The following is a 12,876-nucleotide window of genomic DNA, read 5'->3' as shown; positions in this document are numbered from 1 at the left end:
ACAATACACCGAAATAGTTGCTAAAATATGTATTTACGCTGAAAAATACGAATTTAGGGTGTGTGTAGTGATATTAAACACTTCATCATTTTTAAAACGTTTGAAATGGAGAAAAAACATGTTCGCATAATTATTTATTATAATATTTGAACTATATTGTTATGATCACATTTAAAGCTACATAATAATAGCCATGTTGTCAAATATAATATGTTTAGTTCAAAACAAGTAAACAGATACACGTATTAATATATATTTTTTTTTGATGCATAATAAATAAATGACCGTCGTTCTCTTCAAACACAAAAACAGATAAATGTATTATTAATATCCTTGGATTTTAATTTATGGAACATAATACATAATTGCAGCGGTTATTGATTTCATTATTATGTACAAGCAAATTGATTGTATATAATTATGTTTAGGCTACTCATTGTACCTACGATTTATAGACCGCGTAAGTATGATAGGGCCTATATGCGATCAGAGTGACGAGCGTACTATATTATTATTATGTTGTGTGTAGGACCTACCAATTGTAATAGTTTAACGAATTTCCACGACACCGGTGTGAGAGAATTTTACAGGAGAAGAAAATCGCAAAAAACGGACTCAATGAATCGATTTGTTCGGAAAAATCACAGCGCATTGTGAAATTCCGTTGAAGAAGTTACGGAGATCGTCGGTAGTCGCCCATCGGACTGCAAACTGATCGCGAACTGGATATCCCTTTCCAAAGCCATCGATCGGCCGCAGAGTTTCCGGTCGCGCGCCCACCAACCCGACCGAACGTATACCCTTTCCGGACGACCTTGAACCGGTCAGTGATCACACTCCCCTCCGAACGATCGCTTCGACACGGGGTGGAGACGCCGCTGCCTCCGTGACCGCGGAGGCTTAACGACATCATTCTACCGCGGTCCGCGCCGTCCACCGGACATATCATGCCTCGTCGTGTCGTCAACCGCCCAAGAAACCGCCGCTGGTCGGCTATCGGCAGCACCACCTCAGGTACATTATAAGCTCGAATATTATATTATACTGTATTACTGTTTCATATAGCGTAGTTTCGATTGTATAATAATATTATTACGATATAAGTATAATAAAATCGTATTCGAAATATTATTATCAATTATCATCATCGTATCGATAGGTAGTTAAAAATTTATAATATAATAGTATTGTACCGTTGAAGAATATAATCAGTAGTGATGACATGACGTCGGACTATACGGGCACGTGACGTGAATCCTAAATCATATTATTAATACAATATTAGAGAAAAAATATCCTATGCGTTTGCCGATCGGAAAACTCGCGCGGGTGACGCCAGTGCGCGATATGTGCACGCAGGATGCGGTCGTCGCCGTCACGAAAATATAATCACAAATCGTAAGAATATTATTAAAAATCACAATTTAACGTTTTCGTCTTCAATTTGTTACACCACTTCTGAATTTTTTTTTCCTATACAAATATCGTTTAAAATCGACGTCCTGCGACTTGTTCGTCACTCGTAAGATAATAATATTAATACATTCGTTTGCCGTTTACAAAATATTACATAAACACGTTCAGGCTCTGTGGAGCCGCGTGTCGGACGCGCTCACTCAAGGCTCACAGCTCAAATCGTTTTGTTTACTCCCATCCAGATCGCCCGCGGTTCATCCACGGTGTATATATATATATATATTGTATTTTTAATCCGTTCGAGATTTAATCCACTTCGGGAGTTTGACGAGTCAGCGACTTCGGTGTAGGTAGATACCTGACCTGTAACATATTAATAACTATAATCTTGAGCTTTTATACGACACGACCACCGGAGCCACTTGACCAGGTCTTTCTGTCATCTGATGCGATTTTGAATAGAGGTATGTAACATAATAATTACTATCGGTTTAAATCGCAAACGTATAATTATTATATTATTGAATATATAAGTACAAAGAATTACCGTCTTGAAATTAATTTGCATGGTTTTTTTTTTTTGTCAATTGTCGTCTTAATGTCTAAGTGGTTCTTTCATACATACCTGTGTCGTTTCGTTGTTGAATACAAATAAAATTATATTCAACACTTTAAATATCAACTCGTAATGATATTATTAAACCCCTATCCCTCTCAATAAACTATAAAATACAATCTTAAAATATATATCCTCGCATTTATTTGCAATTTTCGTTATTTGTCATCTTAGTGTCTTCGCATTTTTAACATGCTTACTGTTTCTAAATAAGTAAGTTTTTTTAACACCTCATAAGACATCTCTTTTTTTTCAACGAGGTTTAATAAATAATCAAATTGTGTCTATTATAAATAAAATATTATTTATTTAAATTTTGTTTGCGATTTTCATAATTTGTCATCTCGCTGTAGGTATTCAATATTCATACATATATTATTTTTAAATTGTTTAATTTATTAATTTCATATATACTATAATATATACGTTCCATGAAAAAAAATGTATTCACCAATTTGTATTTTGTACGTAACACTGGTTAGTTATTATAACCTTAATAGTTTATAATATATTATCTCCTGCTGACGGTCAATTATATTAGAATTACATTGTCTCGTGCCAAATGTAAATATTGTTTTTAAAATTATACTTATGTTTATTTGTGTAACAACTTACATTAGCTTATTATATTATTTTGATAACAACAAAAACTATTATAGAAGATTAAGATGATGCGAGATGAGTAGATGGCGTACTTTTGATGAATATTTAATATTAACCACTTAGAAATATTTTGGTTCTAAAGCAGTACATTTACCTATTAACCGAAGATTGCATACTTTAGTATATTTACATTTTACATTATTACATATTTACATTTTGAATAATCATTAACTATTAAAATATAATTAAATTATACACTTTTAACCATACGATGTCGGTAAATTTAATATTTATAATTTATAACTCGTTTTGAGATTATTTAAAATGTATAGTTTTAAGAAAAGCAATTTTCTAATTAAAATTTAAAATGTTATATTTGTGTTGGTTTTGTTATTAAATATATGCTTCTCTTGTTTAATTTAATTTTTTTTCTCATCACATATAAAGTACGGTGGATTTAATGTTAATGCTTTTTAGTTCTTACGTATTCTACGATAATGGACCGGAAGTTCAAACGCACGTACCTATTGGTATTTTTTTTATTGATTTCTCATTTTACAAAACTGTTTGAGTTGGAATTAGAAATAATAATTTTTGTCACCGAAATACGAGTATCGTTAAAACTTTAAAATATTATGATCGAGTTAACAAAAAAAAAATGAATAAACAAAACACTAAAATCATTCTAAGAACCATTCAACGTTATAAATGTATAAATCATAATATATTGAGGCGTGGTGCCCTTTTATTACCTACTTTATACAACAATATAATAATATAATATAAACACATTTTTGGTATTGTTCTCACACGAAATAGATACGTAAAAAAATCTGATTGGGTTCGATTGTTTTGCGCGTAGTAGCAGTTACTCATCTGATGACGACGGTATCCCGCCAGCCATTATTATTGGCGCATATTCAGCGATCGGGTGTTATTATGTCGCCCCGAGGGCGAATATCAGCGGCACATCTGTATATAATGTAATGGTCCAGTTGTAATGCTACTACGGGTGCGTCTCTGTGATGTGATTATGTAGATTTGTCGGCACTCCAATTAAACCAACAGATCGCGTCTAATACGAGATAATTACGGAATTTGCCTCCGAGTCGTACGGTAGTAACACAGCGTATTTTATGTATCTACAGGTGTATATTATATATTTTATTATTAGAGTCACCGTCCGAGCACTGTTGCCCGGGCTTTATTGCACTTGACCTCTCGCAGTAACTAACCTGTTGTCCATATGCATTAATACGCGTCTCCGCGTTTGATACACATCGGTATGGGACGTATATAGACAATATTATATGCAGTGTAGGAAGTGTTGACAGATTACACGACAAAAAGGTATTTACCAACGGACGTCGGCGGTTAAAAAACGGCTTCGGCAACGTTCGTAAAAAAAAATTGATCGACCAGAGATACAATGATATATATATTATATACATAATATGATATATTTGTGTATATGAAATAAACATTATTTATCGTCACGACCTTGAAATCGCTATGCGCAGTCTAATAAAAAAAAAAACCCAACTAAAACGTTATGTATTTGGAATTCGGATCGAGAATAAAATCGAATAACGTGATTTTTAACTTTTATTGAAATAAAAATAGCTAAAACTAATTGTTATTAACAAAGATTGGACTAATGGTGTCATACTTAAGCCATTAATTTGGGGTGAAAAATTTGATTGCTTAATTTTGGACAGGTAGCGCGCCAAAAATTACATAACATATTAAAAGTATTAAACTAATGGAATCGATTTGTAACGTAAGAGTTCGTGAGGGTCGTGAAACCACTTTTTCTAGTGAAGAATCGAATATTCCTTAATTCTTTGGGTCAACGTATTTACATACTCCGCACGAATATTAAACAATAAGACCGTCACTAATGTGTTATTGCTGTTTTTTTTATAGATAAATAGTGATTTTTTATGGTATACAAACATTTTTTTTTTTTTATAATAATATCAACTTTTCCAATGAAGGTCTATAGAACATATTATTATAATTTGTTTGTATTACGGTAAAAATCTAAAAATGATGCAACGTGATGCGTTTTGTTCATAAAACATACATGCAAGTACGTGCAATGACGGTTATTTAAAATATTTTCAGCCATGAGGATCATCGGTGTTTTGTTTACCGTTATCCTTTTTTTCGTACCATCACGAGGTTTGACGTATATAGATGAAGATGAATCATCCGATAATCGCAACAGGGAATTTAATATTTTACCAAGTAGGGCGGCTATTGAACGAGTACCTCATCAGTTCGAAAGGTAATGTTTATTAAACCAATCAACATTTGTTCATTATTATTTATTAAATATATTTTTTTATTACTCTAAAACTGATTTGGTGATGTTAACATAAAAGTCACTTATGTTTAACATAATAAAAATTCCAATTAATTACTCAAGTGTAAAATACATAATATAAGTACTTATATATTTTAATTTAATTCTAAACAAGTATTTATTTAACATCTCAATAATTTGCATATTCGTGTACGAATACAAATTATATTGCAGAATATAGTTCTATTTTTGACCAAAATTATAACCATGAAAATAATGCAATAAAATATTTCATATATCCTCAGATATAAAATACATGTTCCTGTTCGCGATGCTGTTGAAAAACTGCCATCGAAAAAAGATCCATCGCCCTCAAAATATAGACTAGCGTCTGGAAGTAATGTTTTTTTAAATCTTGAAATATTTTTATAAATATTTATTTTTATCATAATTAAATTTCTAGGTGCCAATGTTTTTTGTCATCTTGACTCTACACAATACCATAAAAATCAAATACCTCAAAATTTGGAAAAAATAATTTTGTCGTCTTGTACTCATGTATTGTTCAGTTCTGCAGACACAAATTTTGACACCATTGCAAACAATTGGTATTCTAGTCAATCAAATGGTAAAAACATTGAATAAATATTCTGACTCTAATGCTCATTTGTTGTTCATTAATATTTTACTAATTTTTAGGCACGTTCGCTTCAATCGCACGTTTAAAAAAGAAAAACCCTGCCACAAAAATATTATTATTAATTAACGACATTTTACCCGAAAGTGTATCGTTTTCAAAGAGAGACTTTATAATTTCAGTCTCGGAAGTTTTGAAAATTAGTGGATTTGATGGATTAGTTTTATCTGATGTTATACCAACAACTTACAGTAATACATTTTTATAATAATGTTAAGTTTTAAGTTTTATATATTAAATACATTTTAGATGAGTTTGGTGAAGATGAAAACACTAAAGAAGAATTTCCGCTATTGATTGAAGAATTGGCCAGCGTGCTAAAACCAAGAGGGTGGTCATTATCATTAATTGTACCACCACTGGATCAAACGTCAAGAAACTATGACACTAAAAGAATTGTTCTAAATTTAGATTTCATTATTCTTAAGAGTTTTGATTTTCGACAAGATGGAGAGAAAATTATTGGTCATCACGCCCCACTGTACAGTGCAGTAGATAGGGATCCATCGTCAAAGTACCGCAATGTGGTAAATATTTCAAATACTTATCAAATTATAGTTTATATAGACAACATATAATATAAATTTGACTTTTCAAGGATTATATGGTGAAGCATTGGATACACAATGGTGCTGATCCAAATCAAATAATAGTTGGTGTAGCACTATTCGGGAGAAGTTTCAGATTGACTGACCCTAAAAATTTCCAACCAGGCTCTCGAACAAACGGTGATGGATATGCTGGTAGATGGACAAAAACTTCTGGATTCCTATCGTATTACGAAGTATGCGATCGTACAAAAAAAGACGATTGGAGACAGTATTCGGACAAATCTGGTTCCCCGTTTGTTGTTAGAAAAGATCAATGGATTAGTTATGAGAACCACCACAGTTTAACACGAAAAGTAAATTGAATTAAACGACGGAAGTTGAATTTAATAATATAATTATTGTATTTTAGCTTGAATATATGGAAAAATTATCATTAGGAGGAGTAATGTTATGGTCATTAGATTCAGATGATTATAATGGGCTTTGTGGCACTCCTTGGCCACTTGTAACCACTGTTAAAACGTATATTAGTAATGGTGAGTTTAAATAGTTAATGTAAAAATATTTCTATATTATTAAATTAAATTTGTTTTATTATTTTTAAAGTGAATAAAAAAAATTCAATGGCAAACGATCTACGAGAAACACCATTACAATTTGGTAATTGTCATTAGCCGGCTAAAATGTTTTGATTTTGGTACCTAACAGTTAATTTATTTTTAGATCTAAACAAAAAAGTGGTATGTTACTTTGCCAGCTGGTCATGGTACCGTTATGGAGAAGGAAAATTTGCTCCAGAGTATATCGACAAGGGTTTATGTACACATGTAGTTTATGCATTTGCTTCTCTAGACCCCAATGATTTAACAATAACATCGGGAAATGAATGGGAAGATTTTGAGAACAGTAATAATCGATTAATAGTACAAAATTATGATTAATACAAAGTGATAAATATTTTTAATTTTTAGAATTTTATGAAAGATTGGTGTCCAATTCAAAATCTGGAGATATCAAAGTTATGATCTCAATGGGTGGTTGGACAGACTCGGCCGGTGACAAATATTCAAAATTAATTAGCACTGGAACTTCGAGGAGAAGGTAAATTTCCAGAGAGGTGTGGTAAAATAGATTAAAAATAATTTATTTTATTACAGTTTTGTAAATTCTGCTGTTGCGTTTTTGAGAAAATATAATTTTAACGGTCTTCATCTGGATTGGAATTATCCCGTGTGTTGGCAAGCCGATTGCACTCAAGGTCCATCTTCGGATAAAACCAATTTTGTTAAACTAATACAAGTACTGTCATTGTCTATATAAAAATACAATAGGTCAATATTTAATTGATTTTTATATTGTAGGAGCTTAAATCGGAGTTCAATAAACAAGACCCGCCGTTTGAATTGTCAGCTGCAATCTCTGGTTATGAAGAAATTATTAAAGAAGCTTATGACTTTCCAAGTCTTAGCGAATACTTAGATTTTATGTCTATAATGACTTACGATTATCATGGCTCTTGGGAAAATGTCACTGGACATGTGAGTCCGGCTTATTACAAAGATGGTGACGAATTTCCGAAGTACAATATGGTATGTTAATAGAAAATAACATAACACTTTCGTAGTTTCAAATAACATTTTTTTTTCATATATTTAGGATTCCACCATTAAATTAATAAGGAAATTGGGCGCAGATCCGTCAAAGATCGTAGTGGGTCTTCCGTTTTATGGTCAGACGTACACTTTGTCATCGAATTCAGAGCACGGGCTTGGTGACCCAGCGAAAGGATCAGGATATCCTGGTGAATATACACAGCAACCAGGAATGTTGGCGTACTACGAAATTTGTAATAGAGGTACAGTACCTTAACACACATAATATAACTATATCCATATACCATTTTGTATACCACAAAACATAATATGATTAGTTTCATTAATACATATAACTTGTATCATGCGTGGTATTTTGATTAAATGTATAAATAAGGGTAGGCATATGTTCAACTTTTTCCTTGGCTAATTTAAAAATATTATTTTTTATTATAATGCATATTTATATAATTATTTATTCAACCCAATGAATTATGAATGTGAATAGAAAATTGTTATTAATATGAATTAATAACGTTATTATTTTTTACTTTAAATTAATTAAAGTTATGATAAAAAATGTTTTTTCGGTAGTTCGTATCATATTATATATTTATAAATAGAAAATGTATGTTTTAGTTGCTAATGAAAAATGGCAAGTATCAAGGGATAAAAATAGTGGTTTTGATCCATATGCGTATGATGGAAATCAATGGGTCAGTTACGACGACGAGATATCTATTAAATTAAAGGTATAATACAATACAAACATTAGAATATTAATAGTTATCCTTTAGGTTTAGAATATTGTGTAATTGTATAATAAATCATTTGATTTCAGTCCGAATATATAGTGAATCAAGAACTTGGTGGAGCTATGGTTTGGACAATTGATTTAGATGACTTTAACAATATATGTTGTAAAGGTTCTTATCCACTGCTGACAAAAGTTAACGAAGTGTTTAAAAGGATTCCAATTAAATCATCAAATTTGATATGTAATAAACCAGATTATCCAACTACACCGACTTATCAGATTCCTACGACTACCGAAGAAGGACAAGGTTTGTGTTTTATACTTGAAATTAGAACGAAATAAGATGTTCTAGTCCCGATAAAAATCTATAATCTGTATTAAGTATCGATAGGTAATAAAATACTGATTGGGTAGTGGAATATATAGAATAATACGAAAACTTCTTTTTACTGGAGCCATTTCAAAGTCACCAACTTCTACTATAGTAGTAGATATTTAAATCTTAACATACACAATGAATACAAATAAAAATATATTTAAACTCAAACTAATCAAGTAAATACATTCAATTGTACGTATCTTGTAGATTAATTAATTTAAAACAATTATTAAAATAATATATAGATACATTTCTGCCTGTATATTCAATTCATAAAATAGTGAAAATTGTGATATAGATTTATTATTTATTAAAAGAATTATTGATTATATATTTATATAATATGTACCTAATCAATGGTGGTATATTATATTATAAAATTGTATTATAATGTATAACTCATAAGTGGTTACAGCTAATATAATAATGAAAACTTCTCATTACCACTACAATTGATTCCTATTAACAATTATATAATATTTTAATTACCTATAGGTTCTTGGGAAGAACAATCTTCATCAACAGTATCAACAACACAACCTACTAGACCAACAACAATATCGACAACACAACAACCTACTAGACCAACAACACAATATATAACTAAACCACAAACCCGACCTTCAACAACAACAACTACAATCCCTCCAACCACCTCAACTACAACCACAACTGAATCGAATATTGATGAAATAATCGAAATTGAACAACAAACAACTCACAAGCCATCTGTAAATCGCCCTTGGTGGTCCGAGTACCATACTCAAAAACCAGAGCAACAAGAAATATGCAAACCAGGAACGTATCAATCTTCTAAAGACGATTGTCAGAACTATTATCAATGTAAAAACGGACGTTATAGGAAATACACTTGTAAAGAAGGATTGCTGTGGAATAGAAATGCCAACAAATGCGATTCACTAAGAAATGTTGAGTGCAATGAACCCAGTGAGTTTTTAGTTTAATAATTATTATTAAAATATGTTAAATTTAATATTAAAATTATTCACAGCCAATTCTCAAATTTCTGAAGTGACTACAACAACAACTACGACACAAAAACCTGTCACGACATCAAGACCTACAACAATTAGACCAACCCCTACGTGGCGACCAACGACAACAACAGGCAGACCGATCACTACATGGCGGCCAACGACAACCACAGCCAGACCGGTGACTACATGGAGACCAACAACAACTGTAAGTCAACTATAATATAGAGTAACTTTTAAAATTTTAATTTAAAAATTCTGTTTTGTTTTATTTATGTGTATTAAAGACAAAAAAATATAGAAATTGCGTTGAAGGTGAATACGTAGCTGCTATTGGTGACTGTACTTCATACTTTGTGTGTTCGTACGGTTATTTCGTTAGACAGTTTTGTTCAGCTGGATTGGCCTGGAATGATAAAAAGAAAATGTGTGACTGGAAATACAACGTGTATTGCAACTACCAACGTTCAAATAGTATATTTACGTACACCAGTAAGAATGCCAACAATTATAATTTTATTCGTTTTATCGTTACATAATAATCATTAAGTCATTTTTTGTTTGTTAATACTCTAGGTATGTTAGTCAAATCTTCGGTGGAATGTCAAGATGGCGAATTCGCACCTCATCCAGGGGATTGCAACAAATATCTACAATGTTTATGGGGAAAGTTTAAAGTTAACTCATGTCCTGCTGGTCTCTATTGGAATAATGTGAGATTTAAATAAAATAATAATTATGATTACATTGAAGTAATTTTATTTTTGATACAGAGGTTCAGACTTTGTGACTGGCCAATGAATTCTGGGTGCATGCCGTCTCAAGAAATCAACACTTACCCGACCGATGAGCCCGACATTCCATCATCCCCCAGTCAACCGTCAAGTACTGAACCAACCACGAAGCCAACTACTTCGAAACCAATAATAATAAAGCCAACGACTTTGAAACCAACAACACTGAAGCCAACGACTCCTACTTCTACTACTTCTACTTCAGAATCAACTACAGAAGAAAATTATATTCCATGGAAGCCAACAACTGGAGTCCCTACTACGGAAGATCCGTGGGCATGGAAACCTACCACTACAACTGCCGCAACTCTTCCCACGACCCAATCGAACTATCATTTGACGGGTAACTTGAGGTAAAAATTAAATCTTATAACACTTATAATACAATTTTCGTTGACCTTGTAGGACAGTATAAAGTTGTATGCTATTTCACCAACTGGGCGTGGTACCGACCTTCACCAGGTAAATTTTTCCCAGAAGACACGGATCCAAATTTGTGCACTCATGTAGTGTATGGTTTTGCCACTCTGGATTACACAGAACTAGTTATTAGAGTATTCGATTCATGGGCAGACATCGATAATGGTACGCGTGAAGTTAAGGTTCGATCAAAACAAAAAAATGCTTAAAAAAAATTACGTTTTTTAGGTTTCTATGAACGAGTAGTGGCACTCAAACGACGTGGGGTCAAAGTTTCTATTGGTTTAGGTGGATGGAATGATTCAGCAGGTGATAAATACAGTCGTTTGGTCAATAATCGTTCCAGTCGCAAAAAGTTTATAAACAATGTACTCGATTTTATGCACAAGTATGGTTTTGAAGGTCTTGATGTTGATTGGGAATATCCGAAATGTTGGCAGGTAATAAATATATATTATTATTAAATTATATTTTTTGAATTATTTTTCTTTTATCAATAATAACTAAAACTAACAAAATACAGACCAATTGTGACCAAGGCCCAGATTCTGACAAAAATGCATTCTCCAATTTTTTGATTGAGCTGAAACAAGCTTTTAAACCGCATGGATACTTATTATCTGCTGCTGTTTCTCCTAGTAAAGTAGTAATAGATTCTGGTAAATACATTTATTTATTTAATATTTTTGAAATCATTAAATTAAAAATATAATTATTTTAGGTTACGATGTGCCTATATTAAACCAATACTTAGATTGGATTGGCGTAATGGCTTATGATTATCATGGTCAATGGGATAAGAAAACTGGTCATGTTGCACCAATTTATAATCATCCAGAAGACGAAATTGAGTATTTCAATTTGGTTAGTTAAACAATAATATTGTATTATTATGTTGTAATAAAAATAAATTATCTTATGTAAATTAATTTTTTAAAGAATTATACTGTCCATTATTGGATCGAGAAGGGCGCAAACAGTAGAAAAATTGTTCTTGGGTTTCCACTGTACGGTCAATCATTCACGTTATCTAATCCTAAAGTGCATGGTTTAAACGCACCTTCATCTGGTGCAGGAGAAGCTGGCCCATTCACGCGATCTGCTGGATTCATTGCTTATTACGAGGTATGCCCTTTAAACGATTATAGTTTTAAATTAATTGCTCATACAATTATATTGTTATATATAGATTTGTCGTAAACTTGCCTCCGAGCAATGGACTATTGTTCAAGACCCACAACATAGAATGGGCCCATATGCATATAAGGGTAACCAATGGGTAGGATTCGATGATGTAAAAACAGTAGCACAAAAGGTAAATGATTAATTCAAAAAGCTTAAATATTCAATGAGGTCTTATATGTATTATATCTAGTGTTGTTAAAATACGGTATTTTATTTTATTTTTGTATTATACTGTATTATACCTTGTATTATACCGGTATTAAACTTTGTATAATACTATTGTATTTAAGTAGGGTATAATAATTTTTGTATTATACCGTATTATACCGTATTAAACACATTTTATACGGTATGAAATCCTGTATTTAAATATATAATATACAATTATACAATTTAAACTTGATTACTCAACCATTGTCCATTTCCTATTTGAAGATTGAGTCTTATTAATACAAATAAAATAGACAATAGTAATATAAATTAATAATAATATAAATTAAATTCACAAGTAATAACAAAGTCAACAAGTAAAGTAATAATTAACAATTTTAATAAACATAAAT

The 12,876-nt window shown here is 31.5% G+C and overlaps 1 protein-coding gene across 2 annotated transcripts in view; it reads left to right on the top strand.

Annotated features, from left to right (window-relative positions):
- Positions 1–888: 888 nt before the first annotated feature.
- The window catches only part of LOC100169480 (probable chitinase 10), a 17,174-nt gene continuing 5,186 nt past the window's right edge, over positions 889–12,876 (top strand). Inside the window, exons 1-27 of one of the 2 annotated variants that reach the window (XM_001943003.5) lie at positions 889–1,014; positions 4,763–4,925; positions 5,249–5,340; positions 5,407–5,571; positions 5,643–5,831; positions 5,890–6,167; positions 6,239–6,544; positions 6,601–6,727; positions 6,798–6,851; positions 6,915–7,097; positions 7,163–7,292; positions 7,349–7,490; positions 7,553–7,780; positions 7,848–8,046; positions 8,423–8,535; positions 8,625–8,847; positions 9,415–9,867; positions 9,932–10,122; positions 10,202–10,406; positions 10,491–10,627; positions 10,688–11,051; positions 11,114–11,293; positions 11,357–11,568; positions 11,652–11,787; positions 11,850–11,992; positions 12,068–12,253; positions 12,318–12,443. In XM_001943003.5, coding sequence (XP_001943038.2) covers positions 948–1,014; positions 4,763–4,925; positions 5,249–5,340; positions 5,407–5,571; positions 5,643–5,831; positions 5,890–6,167; positions 6,239–6,544; positions 6,601–6,727; positions 6,798–6,851; positions 6,915–7,097; positions 7,163–7,292; positions 7,349–7,490; positions 7,553–7,780; positions 7,848–8,046; positions 8,423–8,535; positions 8,625–8,847; positions 9,415–9,867; positions 9,932–10,122; positions 10,202–10,406; positions 10,491–10,627; positions 10,688–11,051; positions 11,114–11,293; positions 11,357–11,568; positions 11,652–11,787; positions 11,850–11,992; positions 12,068–12,253; positions 12,318–12,443 — 4,992 coding nt within the window. In that variant the 5' untranslated portion in view covers positions 889–947. Of the gene's footprint in view, positions 1,015–1,687; positions 1,881–4,762; positions 4,926–5,248; positions 5,341–5,406; positions 5,572–5,642; positions 5,832–5,889; positions 6,168–6,238; positions 6,545–6,600; positions 6,728–6,797; positions 6,852–6,914; positions 7,098–7,162; positions 7,293–7,348; positions 7,491–7,552; positions 7,781–7,847; positions 8,047–8,422; positions 8,536–8,624; positions 8,848–9,414; positions 9,868–9,931; positions 10,123–10,201; positions 10,407–10,490; positions 10,628–10,687; positions 11,052–11,113; positions 11,294–11,356; positions 11,569–11,651; positions 11,788–11,849; positions 11,993–12,067; positions 12,254–12,317; positions 12,444–12,876 lie in introns of those variants that run through there. The other variant, XM_008186073.3, reaches the window with a different exon arrangement.

Source organism: Acyrthosiphon pisum, chromosome A1, assembly GCF_005508785.2.
Source record: "Acyrthosiphon pisum isolate AL4f chromosome A1, pea_aphid_22Mar2018_4r6ur, whole genome shotgun sequence".
Classification (NCBI taxonomy): Eukaryota; Metazoa; Arthropoda; class Insecta; order Hemiptera; family Aphididae; genus Acyrthosiphon; species Acyrthosiphon pisum.
Note: the sequence above shows the minus strand (reverse complement) of the source record. Positions and strands in the feature narration are given on the sequence as shown.